This window comes from Dendrobium catenatum, unplaced genomic scaffold (assembly GCF_001605985.2).
Source record: "Dendrobium catenatum unplaced genomic scaffold, ASM160598v2 fragScaff_scaffold_1117, whole genome shotgun sequence".
NCBI classification, from domain to species: Eukaryota; Viridiplantae; Streptophyta; class Magnoliopsida; order Asparagales; family Orchidaceae; genus Dendrobium; species Dendrobium catenatum.
This window is the reverse complement of record NW_021319579.1, coordinates 1,900,217-1,917,325: the sequence shown is the minus strand read 5'-3', so window position 1 is coordinate 1,917,325 and position 17,109 is coordinate 1,900,217. Positions and strand designations below refer to the sequence as shown.

General features: G+C 35.0%; 2 protein-coding genes across 5 annotated transcripts in view; both read left to right on the top strand.

Annotated features, from left to right (window-relative positions):
* LOC110113756 (two pore calcium channel protein 1) overlaps positions 1 to 9,372 on the top strand; it is a 64,511-nt gene extending 55,139 nt beyond the window's left edge. For 2 of the 3 annotated variants that reach the window (XM_028698634.1, XM_020846431.2), the window contains exons 20-24: positions 6,121 to 6,207; positions 6,843 to 6,917; positions 8,733 to 8,770; positions 8,859 to 8,954; positions 9,158 to 9,372. In XM_028698634.1, coding sequence (XP_028554467.1) covers positions 6,121 to 6,207; positions 6,843 to 6,917; positions 8,733 to 8,770; positions 8,859 to 8,949 — 291 coding nt within the window. In that variant the 3' untranslated portion in view covers positions 8,950 to 8,954; positions 9,158 to 9,372. Of the gene's footprint in view, positions 1 to 6,120; positions 6,208 to 6,842; positions 6,918 to 8,732; positions 8,771 to 8,858; positions 8,955 to 9,139 lie in introns of all 3 variants that reach the window. The other variant, XM_020846430.2, reaches the window with a different exon arrangement.
* A 2,507-nt stretch (positions 9,373 to 11,879) lies between these two features.
* Positions 11,880 to 15,694, top strand: LOC110113800 (putative pentatricopeptide repeat-containing protein At5g13230, mitochondrial). Of its 2 annotated transcripts, none has more exons than XM_028698633.1 (2): positions 11,880 to 12,473; positions 12,561 to 15,694. In XM_028698633.1, the coding sequence occupies exons 1-2, from the start codon at positions 12,174 to 12,176 to the stop codon at positions 14,664 to 14,666; spliced, it is 2,406 nt and encodes an 801-aa protein (XP_028554466.1). In that variant the 5' UTR covers positions 11,880 to 12,173; the 3' UTR covers positions 14,667 to 15,694. The 2 variants fall into 2 exon arrangements, with proteins under 2 accessions (XP_028554466.1, XP_020702159.1); XM_020846500.2 differs by having other exon boundaries at positions 11,880 to 15,237; positions 15,334 to 15,694.
* Positions 15,695 to 17,109: the final 1,415 nt, after the last annotated feature.

The window sequence follows — 17,109 nt, the reverse complement described above, 5'->3', positions numbered from 1 at the left end:
TCTTTGTGAGTTCTAGGTGGTCTTGTTCTACTATTTTCTTTAGTTCTTTTGATCATTTCGTCGACGTGGAGATTTGGATCGGAGCATTTGTGGAGATTGGAATTCCCGTTTGAATCCCTCGTTTTTCCCCTACCATTTCGCCCTCCCCTTGCTCTGACGCCGCCTCTTCCAAGCAGCACAAAGCCGCCGGCCTGAAATTCAGCCGCCACCGGCCAGCCTCCCGCCGGAAACTTCATAATTAATAAAAAAGATATGATTGTAGTGTTAATATTTGATGTAGTCTTAGTGTAACTGGAAACTTTTTTGTCACCCCCACAATTTTTCCATACGTATTTTTGGTAGTTTTAACATTACCTTTGACACTCCTATTTTCCTTCTAATGTTTGCTCAGCCAACCTCATGACATTGGGTCATTTCTCATCAATATTAATAAAAACATACAACAACAACAACAACATCAAGCCTTTATCCCACTACATGGGGTCGGCTATATGAATCATTTTTCTCCAATGTGTCATGTTAAGAGTCAAATTCTGATGCAAGCAAAAATTTGGGAAAAGCCCCCAAATTTTTGCAAGCAAAAACTAGAGCTTCCTAGGAAATAGAAATGTCACAAAATTCCCAAAAACTAGACAAAATATGACAAATAAATCAAAAACAACTTTACTTTTATAATATAAAAGGACTTACAAACCTTGACGCTTACAAACGACATAAACATAAACTCCTAAAGAAGCTTTGCCAATCGACGAGAAGAAGGATACAAGTGGCGTCAGACTTGCGTATAGAAGGACGTAAGAAGTCCAAGACGAAGATAGGAGAAGCTCGCAAGCCTTCCCAAGAAGTAGAAGAAGAAGAAGTGGAACAAGCTCTTAAGTTTTTCCAAAAAACCTTCAGGTTTTTATATCAAAAAATCACATTATATCATCCTACTAAAAACTATAACTTTGCCCAAATACCTTATATTTATAGAAGAGAAAGGGGAGCCAAACAGTCACATAAAACTCCATTTAAACCAATCGGCTAAGGGGAATAGGAAGGGCAACAAATAACACAAAACTCCCAAAAATCAACACAGGAACCGGGTAGGAGAAGCCACGGGAACACAGCCAGGGAGGGAGCCAAAGAGTCAACACAAGAACCGGGTAGGAGAAGCCAAGGTAAGGCAGCCAGGGAGCAAACTGAGCATGCAACACAGGAATCGGGAAGGGGGAGTTACATGAAAGCAGCCAGGGGAAAACCGAAAAGGTAACTAGCACCCAACAACAAATCACGGGACACACAAGGAGAAAACTAAGGGGACACAAGCAGGGGAAGAGGCAATGATTTAACTCCTCTTAATGAGCTTACAAGACTAATGCCTTTTTATATTAATGAGCTATCATTAGCTCAAGCATTTATGAGCTTGAACCAAGTAGTTCCCAAGATTTTAGCTCAACACCAAAATAGCCAAAGCCCAACCCACGAACAACCAATGCCCAAACTAAAGACAGCAAGCAGCCCAAAGAACAAGAGGACCCAAGTTGTTTTGACCCCCCCCCCCCGAACAACCAATGCCCAAACTAAAGACAGCAAGCAGCCCAAAGAACAAGAGGACCCAAGTTCCCCCCCCCCCCCCTCTCTTGCCTCCTCCGGTTGAAAAACTCATCTCCCAATGAGGTTGCTTAAAATTTTTTTTGATGAGGTATAGACTCAGAATCCAATTCTTTAATCTTTGACGCATATTTCTTCAGGATTTCTTCTCGTTCTTGCTTGAATTGGTCTTGTAACATTTTCTTTTTCTTCATATACTTTTCCGTACTCATATGCATCTTCACTTGGAGCTTGTATAATTCATTTTGTGGGGGGTCTGTTGAATCACCTTCTGATGGAACCCATCTATCCATTGGTACATGGACTTTAAAAGCTTCTGGATTACTTTCTTCCACGACTGATTCAATCTTTTTGTGATTTTCCATTTTTTTAACTCTTAAAAAAGGCACGAAAAGAGACCTAGGAAGACACAAACCTAAGCTCTGATACCAAATTGATGCATGCAAAAATATGGGAAAAGCCCCCAAATTTTTACAAGAAAAAACTAAACCTTCCTAGGAAATATAAATGACACAAAATTCCCAAAAACTAGATAAAATACAACAAATAAATCAAAAACAACTTTACTTTTATAATATAAAAGGACATTCAAACTTTGACGCTTACAAATGACATAAACTCCTAAAGAAGCTTTGTCAATCGATGAGAAGAAGGATACAAGTGGCGTCGGACTTGCGGATAGAAGGAGGTAAGAAGTCTAAGACGAAAATAGGAGAAGCTCGCAAGCCTTCCCAAGAAGTAGAAGACAAAGAAGTGGAACAAGCTCTCAAGCTTTTCCAAAAAAACCCTTAGGTTTTCATGTCCAAAAATCACATTATATCATCCTAACTCTAACTTTGCCCAAATACCTTATATTTATAGAAGAGAAAGGGGAGCCAAACAGTCACATAAAACCCTATTTAAACCAATCAGCTATGGGGAAGAGGAAGGGCAGCAGATAACACAAAACAACTCCCAAAAATCAGCACAGGAACCGGGTAGGCGAAGCCACGGGAACACAGCCAGGGAGGGAGTCAAAGAGCCAACACAAGAACCGGGTAGGAGAAGCCACGGGAAGGCAGCCAGGGAGCAAACCGAGTAGGCAATATAGGAACTGGGAAGGGGGAGTCACGGGAAAGCAGCCAGGGGGAAATCCGAAAAGGCAACCAGCACCCAGCAGCAAATCACGGGACAGCACAAAGAGAAAACCAAGGAGACACAAGAAGGGGAAGAGGCAAGGATTTAACTCCTCTTAATGAGCTTACAAGATGAGCTATCATTAGCTGAAGCATTTATGAGCTTGAACCAAGTAGTTCCCAAGATTTTAGCTCAAAACCAAAACAACCAAAGCCCAACTCGAGAACAACCAAGGCCCAAGCCGAGTGACAGTAAGCAGCCCAAAGAACAAGAGGACCCAAGTTGTTTTGACCCCCCCTGCCTATATCAAATTCTCATTTAAATCTAGTTTAAAAAAAGGTTATTTCTAAACCAAATATTTTTATGTATACATCTACCTTTCTTAACATAGGTCAAATCTAATACATCTACTCTCCTAACTTGGTCATCAAAAGGTCGACATTTTATGTGACTAAACCATTTAAGGTGACTCTCTCTAATCTTATCTTCCACTGGAGCTGCTCTAACCTTTTCACGTATATACTCGTTTCACATTTTATCTATAATAGTGAAGCAACTCATCTACTTGAGCATCCTCATCTCTATAACACTTAACTTAATTTTTTGCTTCTCTTTTAATGGCCAACATTCTGTGCCATAAAGCATTGCAGGTCTCACCATCATTTATAAAATTTTCTCTTAAGTTTGAGAGGTAATTTTCTACACACAATGTGTTTGATGTATTCCTCCACTTCAACCAATCAATTTGAATTCTACTAATAACATCCCTATCTATTTCACTATCACTTTGAACAAAAGACCCGATATATCTAAAACATGTACTCTTGTTAATGACTTGATCGCCCAAAGTCACAATCCCCCCACTAGAGCTATTACTACTAAAATTACATTCTATGTATTCAGTTTTATATCTACTCAAATGATAACCTTTAAATTCTAATGTTGACCTCCATAATTCAAGTTTACCTTAACTTCCTCTTTAGTCTTATCAACAAGAAGAATATCATCAGCAAAAAGCATGCACTAGGTACATCCTCTTGCAAATGTATGGTAAGAACATCCATGGCTAAAGCAAAAAAGATATGGGCTGATCATTTTTGTAATCCAACTGAAATAGGAAAATATTTGGTCAAATCATCTTGTGTTTAAACACAAGTAATAGCTCCTACATACAAAGCATTATTAACTCCTCTCTTTTCGAAAACTCTCCAGAGCACTTCTCTTGAAACTTTATCATATGTTTTCTCTAAATCAACAAGTATCATATGTAAATCCTTCTTATTCTCTCTATATCTCACCATTAAAATTCTCAATAAGTGTATAACTTCCATTGTAGACCTACTTGGTATCAATCCAATTTGATTTTGAGAAACATTAGTATCACATGGTAACATATGCTCAATAACTATCACCCATAGTTTTAAAGTATGACACATTGACTTAATTCCTCTATAATTCACACACTCTTATGCATCACTTTTATTCTTAAGAATATGAATCAACACACTCTTTCTCTACTCATCTAACATTTTTTTGTATTCAAAATAGTATTGCAAATTCATAAGACAAGAAATTCCTTCATCTCCTAAGCTTTTCCATACCTCTATTTGAATATTATCAGGTTCAATAACTTTTTAACACTTCATTTTTTTTTTTAAGTCTCTCTAACTTCGATTTTTTACTAATATGCCAATAAAAACAAAAAATCTTTATTTTCATTTAGGATGCTAAGGTCATTAAAGTCAATCACATTATTATAATATTCATTGAAAAGCTTATCAAAATATCTCATCCACCTTTGTTGAATATTCTCTTCTAATAAAGCATTTGTTTTATTTTCGTCTTTAATGCACTTCACTTGAACTATTTTTTATTTTTTTGCACTTCAATTGAACTAAATCCTTACTTCTCCTATCTCTTTGCTTGACTAACTTATATATATTTGTTTCGCTCTCTTTAGTATCTAATCTATTATATAAATCATTTAAAGCTAAATTATTTGGATCGCATATTGCTTTCTTAAGCTCCTTTCGTGCCTCTTTATATCTTTCCTAATTTTTGTAGCTTTCATATCCAAATCAATTTTTATAACAAAGTTTTTTTTCTTGCACATTTTGATTTCACCATCAACTATTTTTATTATTACGAACTTTTCCTTTTGATTCTCCAAGTACATCATTTGTAACATTCTTAATATAACTAGTTACTTTTTCCCACATAAGATTAGCTTCCTTATGCATAATCAAAATCTTAAGATCTTGAATCTTACTCTCAAAAATATTTTTGTTAATATTTTTTAAATTTCCCTATTTAATACTGGGACAACGTTTTACTTTATTTTTCATATTCCACACATTCATCTTAAAATTCAAAACTAAGAAGTGATGTTAGGTACAAACATATGAAGATTATTTTACTTACTCCCCTGTTAGTTTCTTTAGTAGGGAAATTGCCTACTTGATATATCTTCCTAGCATGTAGTCATATCATTTCTCCAATATGGACTTGATATATATATATATATATTATTGACCTCTTTCTCATAACCTTTATTATGTTAACTGTTTATTTTTTCTAGTTTGGAAATGTGGCAGTGGAATCGTAAGGAGAGGCTTGGAGTGAATGTAGGTTGGTTCAGGCCGAACCGCTATAACTTTGCTCGTATTGTCTCAAATTTCTTTCTCATTATCTAATTGATCAATATTAATGACATGTCATAACCACCAATCCAAAGTATTCTTCATACATTCACTTTTTATACTTGAACTATGACACGGAATATCACACTAACTTGAATTCTCTAAAAAGGTTGCATGGAAGCTGTAGAAGATGGTTGATCAACAAGTTATGCAAGAGAACCTTCTACAATTTTTATATTGTGAATTTTGTTTTATTGACAGAAGTGACAATTTTCATTGTTTTACTATATAACTAATTTGTACTGAATTTGTGTTTGTTTTATGTGTTCTGCGCCTGACATCTTAATCATTGTTTTGTATTATGTTTAACAAATCTAGAATATTATACTATTAATTTATTTTCTCTTTCAGTCACCCTTTACAAAAGTTTCAACAGCCTATTCACACCCTTTCCCTCTTGGTTGTGCATAAGAGGCCAACCATAAATGATTTAGAAATTGGATTGCCTAGATTTAGCACAATTCAAAAGATCTCCTTTGGATTGCCTAGGCTTTAAGGATGCGTGTAACATAATTTTTTAACCATGTTTCCTATGTTCATGTCTTTTTTCTTGAAACATCTTGAATATTTGAATTTTAGCATTTATTTGTGGATATTTATTTTGACATTCTGGAGCTTAACACTTTATTGCAATGATAATTTCATGGATTATTTATTTATTTTTTGGAACATGGAAAATTTCAGTGATGTCTCTTTTCTCTATCTTTTCTAGAGCTACAAGGATTTGACAGGAAGTTCTTGGACCCTTATCTATTTTGTCAGTTTCTATCTCATAACAGTTTTACTGCTCCTGAATTTGGTAAGTTGTTGATGAACTTGGCGCCAATTCTTTTATAATTAGTTTAGCATAGTATTTTCTTAATGGCAACATCATCATTTGAAATGTTTATGTGATTACGTATCTTATCTTTGGCAAATTATCTAATTTTCTTTTCATGTCTTTCGTATGTGTTTTATACCTTGCGAGCAAGAAATCTTTATTAAATTACCCATGGCAATGGTGAACAAATAAATGCACCGGAAATGCTGTGAATGGTTTATCAGATTTCTCCCAATTAAATGTTTAGTCATCGCATAAGAGGAACTTGAAATGATGTAGGACACAATTTCTAGAATATCCAATGGTGAAAAGGACAATACTGTCTCTTTCTTCCCAGTTAGTGAACTTTCAGCAACATCCACTTGGCAGTTTTGAAGAGAAAAACTGTTCGCATGCATTTACTTCACATTCTTCCAATCAACTCAAAAGTATTCTTTTATGCTGCATTTCTTTTTTAGCCAACCAAACATACCTCAAATACATTACCTTGCTATTTATTTAATGGATGGAAACTGTCTGGTCATATCTTTTTGAAGAAGATTATCTTGTCCACTTCGTTGCTAGAATAGCTAAGTATGAATTATAAAAGCAATATTCATCTTCTATTGTTGCAGGTTATAGCATTCGTGTTGGAAGCATTTTTTGCTGAAATGGAAATTGAAACAACCACTAATTCTGCAGATACCAAGGTTTGTACATATCCGTTAAGGGAGAGATATAATGACAATTTTTAGGCCTTTCTTTCTGGCTGCTCTCAATTCATAAATGATATATCTTCGGTGAAGAAAAAAAAAATGCTAGATCTTACTTGCTATTGTTTTCCTTTTGATATTAGATTTTTGGGAAACCATTATGTTCAAATAAGTTATTAAATTTGTAGTTTATAGGATGCTTATTTTTGGATTTGTTGGGATTTAAACTCACATTTAGGTTTTGTGGTATATAAAATATGGATTCTGAGTATGGGGTAACACAAGGAAAAAAAAAACAATTGGATAGCTAAGCAAAATGTGGTGCAAATGAGAATGATAAAATGGATGTGGCAAAACATGGAATGGTAAATTAAAGAATTATATTAGACGAAGAGCAAGATTTATTGAAAATATGGTATTTGAAAATCGATCAAAGTTGTTTAGACATGTACAACAACAGTAGAAAATATATGTGAAAAAATTTCTTATGAGAAGAAAAAAAAACTACGATGAAATTAAAGATTACATAATGGTATAGGAGGAATTTTGTTTCAGTTGAAAAGAGCTACATAAATCCTTATTTGCAAGGCTTTGTTTGAAGCTTGGTAAGTCTTAGAGAATGATGATATTTTTTTTTTTTCTTATTTTTACCCTGCCTGACGAACAAGGTATATTTATATAGCATCGATATTTTTAAAAACTTTTAGCAAAATCTTAAGGCTACTTTGAAGCATGGTCATAAACATCTTGAATAATAATTAGAAGACGAGGAGATCGCATGTTAGGTGGGATAGATTAATATCCATGCATGCAAATGTGGAGTGGCCATATTTTTTGGAGCAATAATCGGGGCAAGCTCACAAGGCTCAAATTTTACGGAGAGATCTAAAGTTTTTTTATTTAAGTCAAACTCACTCACACAACGCATACACAAAGACTCGAACCCAATACCTCTTAGTTAGAAGCATAAGCTCTCAACCAATAGGTCAAAGTGAGCTGTGTGGGAGATCTAAAGTTGGTTCCATATTTTTTGTGCACGCTCGATTTGAAGTAGGAGCTACAACCATCATGTTTGAAGGTAGAGATTGATCATTTGTATGCTCCCATTGTACCTGGATGTTTGATTTCATTAGTTCTTGATGAGGCTTGAAATATTTATAATATGCCCAAATTTATTTGTAAGAACAATGGGAACCAATGCCTTTTTTTTTTTTTTTGAACTATTTCACTTCTTTTCTAGAGATGTACCAATGTCTATTAAAACCAAAACTCTAGCCACTAATGGCCGAGATAGGTGAATTTTAATAGCATGCACTTACAAAGGCTTACCCAAAATGAGATCTCTAAGCTCCTTACAACTTTAATAGCATATACTTACAAAGGAGTATAAGGTGTATTGAATGAAATGGTGTAAATAAAGCCTAGGAAAAGCAACACATACATGAGTGATAGGTGATTCCTCGGATGAGTTAAAGTGCGAAGTCCATTTTAACATGTGCATTAGATGGCCACTTATATTATAAGAACACTGTAAAAAAATGTGCAGTATACTTCAGAGGAGAAAACAGATTACTATCGATGCATTTCTGTGATGCCTTGCACTAGAAGATGAGAAAACAGATTACTTTGTTAAAACAAAAATCTGTGATGACTTTTTCTCTCTTCACTATTCAAAATTATAGGAACTTGGAAAGAATTGCCTTTGCATCATTATTTTATAGAACTGTAGCTGTGTTGCTCAAATCTATGTGAATATTTGTATTAGCTCAAACTATCCATCCATTGCAATGACATTTAAGAAATTTGTTTCAGGATGCTTTGGGTAAGACCGATCGCCGTCGACTTGTTGGGTGGGTAGAAACTTAACATCAAGTTTTCTAGAAGATTCGATTGTGCCACTAGAGAACCATTAGAATGATCTCTTTTGTTGTGATGTAGCTTAAAGACACGGAGCCGTGCGGTCGACAACCTTCTTCATCACATGTTAAGTGCAGAGCTCAGCGAAACTCGGAGCTCCCAAGTTCCTTGAGTGTGGTAAGGCATTCTCTTCTTCATCACTTATATGAAGCCATTTTTCATGTAAGGTTTCATTTGGGACGGCTTTCTTACTGCTTCATAAAGTAATTTTTTAATACAAAATGGCTTTAACAAGCAGAAAGAAAGTCGTCCCAAACGAAACCTTAATCTAACTGAATTTGTTGCTTTCATTCAACTACCATGCCCTTTCATTGATGCAGCACAAGATCATCTATTGCAGCTCAGCACAATCCCCTGTGACTCGCAAACATAACAAATCAATAGTTGACTCCTATTTTATTTCATCGATCACTTATAAGGGATTTTATGCATACTTGAACTCTGTGTAATGAGACTAATTGTTTTTCTTAAGAACTAATGGCATTTTGTAATAAAAAAAATTCTTCCCTTGATAGAGTCGTTAGCACTTGCCTCCCCTCCTCCCCCGGTTTAGTTGGTTTGCTGAGGTTTTGTTTGGGACGGCTTTCTTATTGGTTCTTAAAACAATTTTTTAGTACAAAAATTAAAAATTTTGTACTAGAAAATTACTTTAAGAAATAGTAAGAAAGCCGTTCCAAACGAAGCTTAAACTTGGCTACTCATTTTTTATAGTGCAAATTGGCATTTTTTTATGATGAACGATACTATTAATGGTTTGCCTAACATGAGCATTCAAGTATAAGTAGAATTAGTGTTTTATGGTTGTTTGAATTTTAAAAAATCCTCGAAGAACTAAGTAAAAGAAGGAATAGGAGTTATATTTTTCGATTTTATGTTCTGCTTTAAAATGGGAGATTGCTGGGGAATGCAATGATAGGAGTCAAAATTTGGTTAAAATGTCTGACATATTAATTGGAGGATTAAATGGTTTCAAAATTTTGTATATTTATATTCAAACTAAGTATTTAATCGGTACAAATTTAATTTGACTAAGATCTCTTAATTCTTATATCATTAAGACATTTATTATTAAAAGAAATATCTATGATCAAGACAAATAGTATAGGTTGTAGATGGAGTACATAAAATTTTAAATACATGTCTATTCTTCAATTGAAGTAGGTTGGAGGGTTCAAATATTTGAAGAATCTTAAAGCTTAATGACCATCATATCACACCTACTTGAGCATTGTCATTGGATCAAAGTTGTTCAATTATCGATAATAGATCATTATCAATCAACCAATGACAAATTGTCAAAGCCCAATCAATGTCTAGGATTGTTGCCACTCAATCATTGTATTCAATTGTCATTTGCACGACCATTGTAAGATTGATATGTCATAATCACTATCTTTGTAACTCGATTGCAAACATATCGGTCCAGATGCCTAATTATTATCGTTGGTTACTACTACTAGGTTGACACTTGACCTCGTGGTTAGATTATCACCCTCCAATCAATGCTGTCAACACCAACGTCGATGTCCAACGACTTTATCGTCTACCATTATTATTAATATTGAAGCATCCCACGCCTATAATGTCAATGAGCATCGTCGACACCAACAGCAATACTCACCAATATCGTTCATGATTATTATGGTTGTGCCTCCAATCACTATTAGTTTCTAGCATTCTTTTCAATGAAGAAATGCTTATTATTAGTATCTTCTCCAATTATTGAAAATTATCATTTCAACTTGGTTATGGCTCATTTAACCCTTATTTATTTCTCACATAAAATGTTAGTGTATCATGCTACTTTTTTTAATTTGTACATGTGATAGATGGATCTGGATTTAAAATTAAGATGTTAAACACTTTCTCTCAACTTTTGTTCTTTTTTTAGCATGCAATAATCTTGATATATATTATATCATGATAGCTTAAAAATATTAAGTTTCTATTGAAATTGGTATTATATAATGAATAATTTATATTAAACTAATCTCAAAATAAATTTAATAGCTTTCAAACTCATCTTGGTATAATTTATACTTTGATTATATAAATAAGGGTGTCAAAAAATGATTTGACTCTGTGAATGCAAAATTTAGGTTTGGAATGAGTTGTTTATTAAATAGGTCAGGTTCAGGTTGACCTACCAACTCAATTTTGACTCAAAATAGCTTTTTAATTTATTTATTTTTTTTGGTATGATTATTTTGTTGTTTATTAATAAATCTAAAATTTATTGTTTAAAAGTTATAAAAAAAAATATTTTTCAATAAACACTTTATGAGATAGGGTCGTTTGAGTTGCTAGCGGGTCAGATTAAGATCTACATTTTTTACCCATTTGTTAAATGGGTTAGGTTCAATTTGATTAAAATATAGTCAGGTCAATTTTGACTCAGATTTAAACTCGACTTGTGTGTGTATGTGTATATATATATATATAAAGTTTTGTTAGTCATTTTGTTTTTAATTTCTTTGCTAATAAGAAAAGATTAATATTTTAATCAAAGCATAATATTCTTCTATTTTTTTCTTTTCTATTGTTTTCCTCCTAAATCGTCAACCTCCCATGGAGCATTGGACTACGCTGAGAGCACCCATGGGACCTTGAACTTTCCGGCACGAATAATTATTAGGTCCAGACATCTGACGTAGCTCTACATTCAGACGCCAATAACATGTCGTCACATGCTCTTACTCTTTACCACGCGGCCCGACGACCCGGACCCGGACCCGATATTGCTCGGCAATAACGAGAAATACCAATCTGTCAAGACCAATACCTAGCAATACCGAACAATACCGAGCGATACCTAGCAATACCCCAGTTTTGCTAGGTATTGCTCGATATTGGTCTTGACAGATTGGTATTTCTCATTATCGCCGAGCAATATCGAGCAATACCCGAACATAGCAATACCGGGTTCCGATCTGGGTCGGGTCGTCGGGCCGCACAATAAAAAGTAAAAGCAAGTCGTGACATGATATTGGCATCCGGATGTAGAACTACATCAGATGTCCGGACCTAATAATTATTCAGTATCATTTTGCTAGAACTTTCAAGCTCTAAATCACGTACATGCTTCTCATCCATCTCTGTTGAGATGCCAACACAGATTTCCCAATCTCATCCCGTTCATGAAGATGAAGTTTTTAATATGACAATTGAATGTCTTCATTGCCGCGCGCTCATAACCAAAGAAATCCTTACGAATCAAATGCTGTTATCGGTTGAGCTGAAATATGTTCGCCTCGGCGTAGCAAATACCGGAAGGAGAGAGCTCGTTAGAGATGGTGATGACCTCGCCTTCCTTTCCCTCTTCAAGTAATATCGAAAATGGTGATTGCGTTTCTGAGATCCTGGAAAACCAAATGGTCGCTTTTATCTGCAACCCCACGCTTAAATCCCTTGTCTGGCTTCTTTCCTCGGCGCCGTTTTCCAGCCAACGCCGCCCAGCTTATGGTTGTGGAAGGAGAAAGTGTTTTTCTGGAGTTCGATTCTTATGCTTATGCCCGAGCTTTGACATCTTGCATTGCCGGAGGAGAACCATTCAGGGGAAAGGCTATCCACTGTCACGTTCTGAAAAAGGGTGGTTGTTTAGATTTATTCTGTCGGAATATTCTCCTTAATTTTTACGTGAGATTTGATCTTGTTTCTAGTGCCCATAGGCTATTCGACGAAATGCCTGATAGAAATATGGTTTCTTTTGTCAATCTAATTCAGGGCCATGCCAAATGCGGCAATTTTACCGAGGCCACTGTGCTTCTCCTCAAGCTCCATAGAGAAGGCCATGAGCTTAACCACTTTGTCTTTACCACTGCTCTTAAGCTGTTTATAATGATGGATTTACCAGAGGTTGGACATTGCCTGCATGCTAGCATCTGCAAGCTTGGTCATGATAACAATTCTTTTGTTGGAGCTTCTCTCATTGAGACCTACTCATGTTGTGGACTTGTAGATGATGCGCGAGGGGTGTTTGATTCGATAAAGAAGGACATTGTTGTTTGGACTGGGATGGTGACTTGCTATTCTGAGAATGAATGTGCATATGAAGCCTTGCTCCTCTTCTCTGAAATGATGAAAGAAGGTTTGAATCCAAACAACTATACTCTTACTAGTTTGCTCAAAGCTTCTGTTTCCTTGTCATCTCTGGCTCTTGGCAAATCTATACATGGTTGTTCTGTGAAATCAATGTATGAATCTGATGAGTATGTGGGTGGTGCCCTGCTTGACATGTATGCCAAATGTGGAGATATTGAGGATGCCCACTTGGCTTTCAATATGGTTCCTGATTGTGATGTGATTTTATGGAGCTTTATGATTGCACGCTATGCACAGAGTGATAAGAATTCAGAGGCTTTGGATCTCTTCCAGAGAATGGTTAAATCCTCTGTAGCTCCCAATGAATATAGCTTTTCCAGTGTTCTTCAAGCATGTGCAAATATAGGAAACTTGGACTTGGGTGGGCAAGTCCATTGCCATGTGATGAAGATTGGCCTCCTGTCAGATATTTTTGTGGCAAATGCTCTTATGGATGTCTATGCTAAGTGTAGTGATTTGGAGAGCTTACAGAAGATTTTCCATGGATTGTACCATAAAAATGACGTGAGTTGGAACACAATTATTGTTGGCTATGTGCATTTAGATCTTGGAGATGATGCTCTAAGATTGTTTAAGCAGATGTGGGATATTGGTATACAAGCAACTCAAGTAACTTACTCTAGTGCTTTACGAGCTTGTGCAAGCGGCGCAGCCATTGAGCTGGTTGGTCAGATTCATTCTTTGGTTACGAAGACTCCATTCAAAGATGATAATGTTGTTAGCAACTCCCTTGTTGCTTCATATGCTAAATGTGGTAACATCAAATATGCTTGCAAGGTCTTTGGTCTCATGAAAGAGCATGATATAATATCCTGGAATGCACTGATATCTGGTTATGCTATTCATAGTCTTGGCACAGATGCTTTATCTGTTTTCAGAAAGATGACTGAAGAAGGGATCAAAGCCAATGGAGTAACCTTTGTTGGTTTGCTATCAGCATGTAGTAATATGGGTTTGCTGGATGAAGGTCGATCTTTGTTCAATTCTATGACTGAAGATTATAGTATTGAACCTAGTATGGAGCATTATACATGCATGGTTAAGCTTTTTGGACGTTCAGGACATTTTGATGAGGCCATGAAACTTATTAAAGAGATTCCATTGCAAGCTACTGTGATGGTTTGGCGTGCATTGTTGGGAGCTTGTTTGATCCACAAGAATGTCGATTTAGGAAAGGTTTGTGCTGAAAAGGTTCTTGAGATTGAACCACAAGATGAGTTGACATGTGTGTTGCTGTCGAATTTGTATGCTGCAGCAGGAAGTTGGGATAATGTTAGCCTTATTAGAAGCTATATGAGAAATCAAAATGTGAAGAAGGAACCAGGCATCAGCTGGATTGAGAAGCAGGGTGAAATCCATTCATTCACTGCCGGAGATCTATCACACCCAGATAAGAGGGTGATTAATGCAATGCTGGAGTGGCTGAATAGAAAGATCAGGAAAGCAGGCTATGTTCCTGATTTTAACGTAGTCTTGCATGATGTAGGGGATGAGCTTAAGAAAAGACTTCTATGGCTACATAGTGAGCGGCTGGCTTTGGCTTTTGGACTTGTTGGCTTGCCACCAGGAAGTCCAATTCGGATCATTAAGAATCTTCGGTTCTGCTCAGATTGTCATGCTTCATTTAAATTGATATCAAAGGTTGTAGGGCGTGAACTTATTGTCAGAGATATGAATCGATTTCATCATTTTGAGGAAGGGATATGCTCTTGTGCTGATTTCTGGTGATAAAATAATTTGGTTCCCGATCTTTCAGCAGAGCATCTTATGATCGTGCAGCAGTTGGTGAGTGTAGAAACAGAAGGAGAAGATAGCAGCACAGAGAGGAAAAGAAGAATGTTATTTTCTCATGTCTAGAATACAAATATTCAGAGGTATTTATAGATTACAGGGAGGTAAGTACACATCAGCAATACGAATATAAACATAATGAGCGGACGTGTCTTCTATGTCTTGTTGTGTTCTAATACATCCCGACAAACTGATGGATCTTGAATGACCGTCAGTTTGAGTCTGAGCTGTTGAAAGCGTTTTTGAGGTTGGCAACAAGAAATTTCAGAGAGGATGGAATGCTTGCAGCGTCAAGAGAGGCAGAGTTCTTGAGGCGGAGTTGTTCTGCTCTTCGGTCAGGGATGTCTCCGATGAATCCATGAACGCAGACGAATCGATCGTCCCGCTCTGATACCATGTAGAAACGAACTGCCTAGAAGCAGTTCTTGAAACGCAAAGCAGAAGATAACAGCACAGAGAGGAAAAGAAGAATGTTATTTTCTCATGTCTAGAATACAAATATACAGAGGTATTTATAGACTACAAGCAGGTAAGTACACATCAGTAATAGGAATATTAACATAATGAGCTGACGTGTCTTCTATGTCTTGTTGTGTTCTAATAGTGAGCCCCATGGAGATTTTGGCAAGAGGGAAACAACAGATTTTGCTAACGTTGAAAGCAATCAAAGAGCTGCTTACTGCTCTAACTGATACAAAGGAAACAACTGAGGATGCGAATCTACAATAATTGAGCTAAAATTCCTCCTGTGAGCTTCATTTCTGGATACAGCGCCCATTGGCAGTTTTGATAGCTTCTTTCAGCTGGAAATTAGGCCTCTGGAAATTCTTCTTAGAGAAATATGCAAATGGCACACCAGCATTACATATCATTTGAATTGGTAGAATCTCATTTGGGAAATAGTCTTGAATTTTCACTTTTTGCTTTCAATGCAAATAGCAAATAAAGATTTCTCCATCATCACAGTTGAGGGACCCTCATCAGAAATGATTTTATTTTTTTCAACTCGTATAAGAAAAGAGATGAGCATCTTATCACTTATGAGAATGGATATAGTAAAACTTATATTGATTATTTTCTTTTAAGAAAAATATATCGTTTAGATTACAAATATTGTAAAGTTATTCCGAGTGAAAGTTTATGTACCCAAAATTATTTATTAGTTTTGGACTTTATAATGAAGGGGTAAAAAATAAAAAATAAAGTAAATCATTATTCTAGGATTAGATGCAGACATTTAAAAAATATTAATAAAATATTTTTTAGAGTAAGATTCTAGATCTTAAAATTTTGTTTATGCATGAGAAATCTAATGTTATGTGATAAAAAATAACTAGTTATATTAAGAAAGTTGCAAAATATGTGTTTGGAGTACCAAAGGAAAAAAATATTAATACTAAAAATAGTTGGTGGTGGAATCAAAATATGCAAGAAAATATAAAAAAATAAGAAGATTTATTATAAAATTGATTTGGCTGTAAAAATTCTGATAATTTGGAAAGATATAAATAAGCCTATAAGTAGTCTAAGAAAGTAATTTGCGATGCAAAGATTTTAACTTTTAATAATTTATATAATAGATTAGATACCAAGGAGGATGATATATATAAGTTAGATAAACAAAAAGATATTGGTAAGAATTTAATTCAGGTGAACTGTAATAGGAATGAAAATTAAAAAGTGCTTTTATTAGAAAAGGATATTCAACAAATGTGGATGAAATATTTTGTTAATTTTTTTAATGAGGATTATTGGAATAGATTTGATTTTAATGACCTTAGCACCCTAAATGAAAATAAAGATTTTTGTTTTATCGGCATATTAGTAAAACCTAAGTTAAAGAGGCTTTAAAAAAATGATGTATGGAATAGCTGTCGGGCTTGATGATATTCCAATAGAGGTGTGGAAATGCTTAGGAGATGAAGGATTTTCTGGACTTACTAAACTTTTTAATATTTTCTTGTAGACTAAAAAGATGCATATGAGTGGAGAATGAATGTGTTGATTCCTATTTTTAAAAGTAAAGGTGATGCACAATATTGTGTGAATTATATAGAAAAATGTGTCATACTTTAAAACTATGGGAGAGTTATAGAGCATAGGTAATTTTTTGCCAAATGTGTTAGGATTGCTTTTTCCAAATAGAGTCATAGAAGTTAAGACACTGACAAAAAACATAGAGGTGGTAGAATGACTCAAGGATCTAGAGGCTTACATGATGCATTCATATATGTAAAAATATAAATTGTGTTGATTATACCTATTTTCAAATTTTACATATTTTTATTTAAAAAAATAAATAGAAATTTTGATTTTTTTTTTAAAATCATATTTTAAAGGTATGTTTTGATAAAATGTTAAAAACATCATTCATTACTTA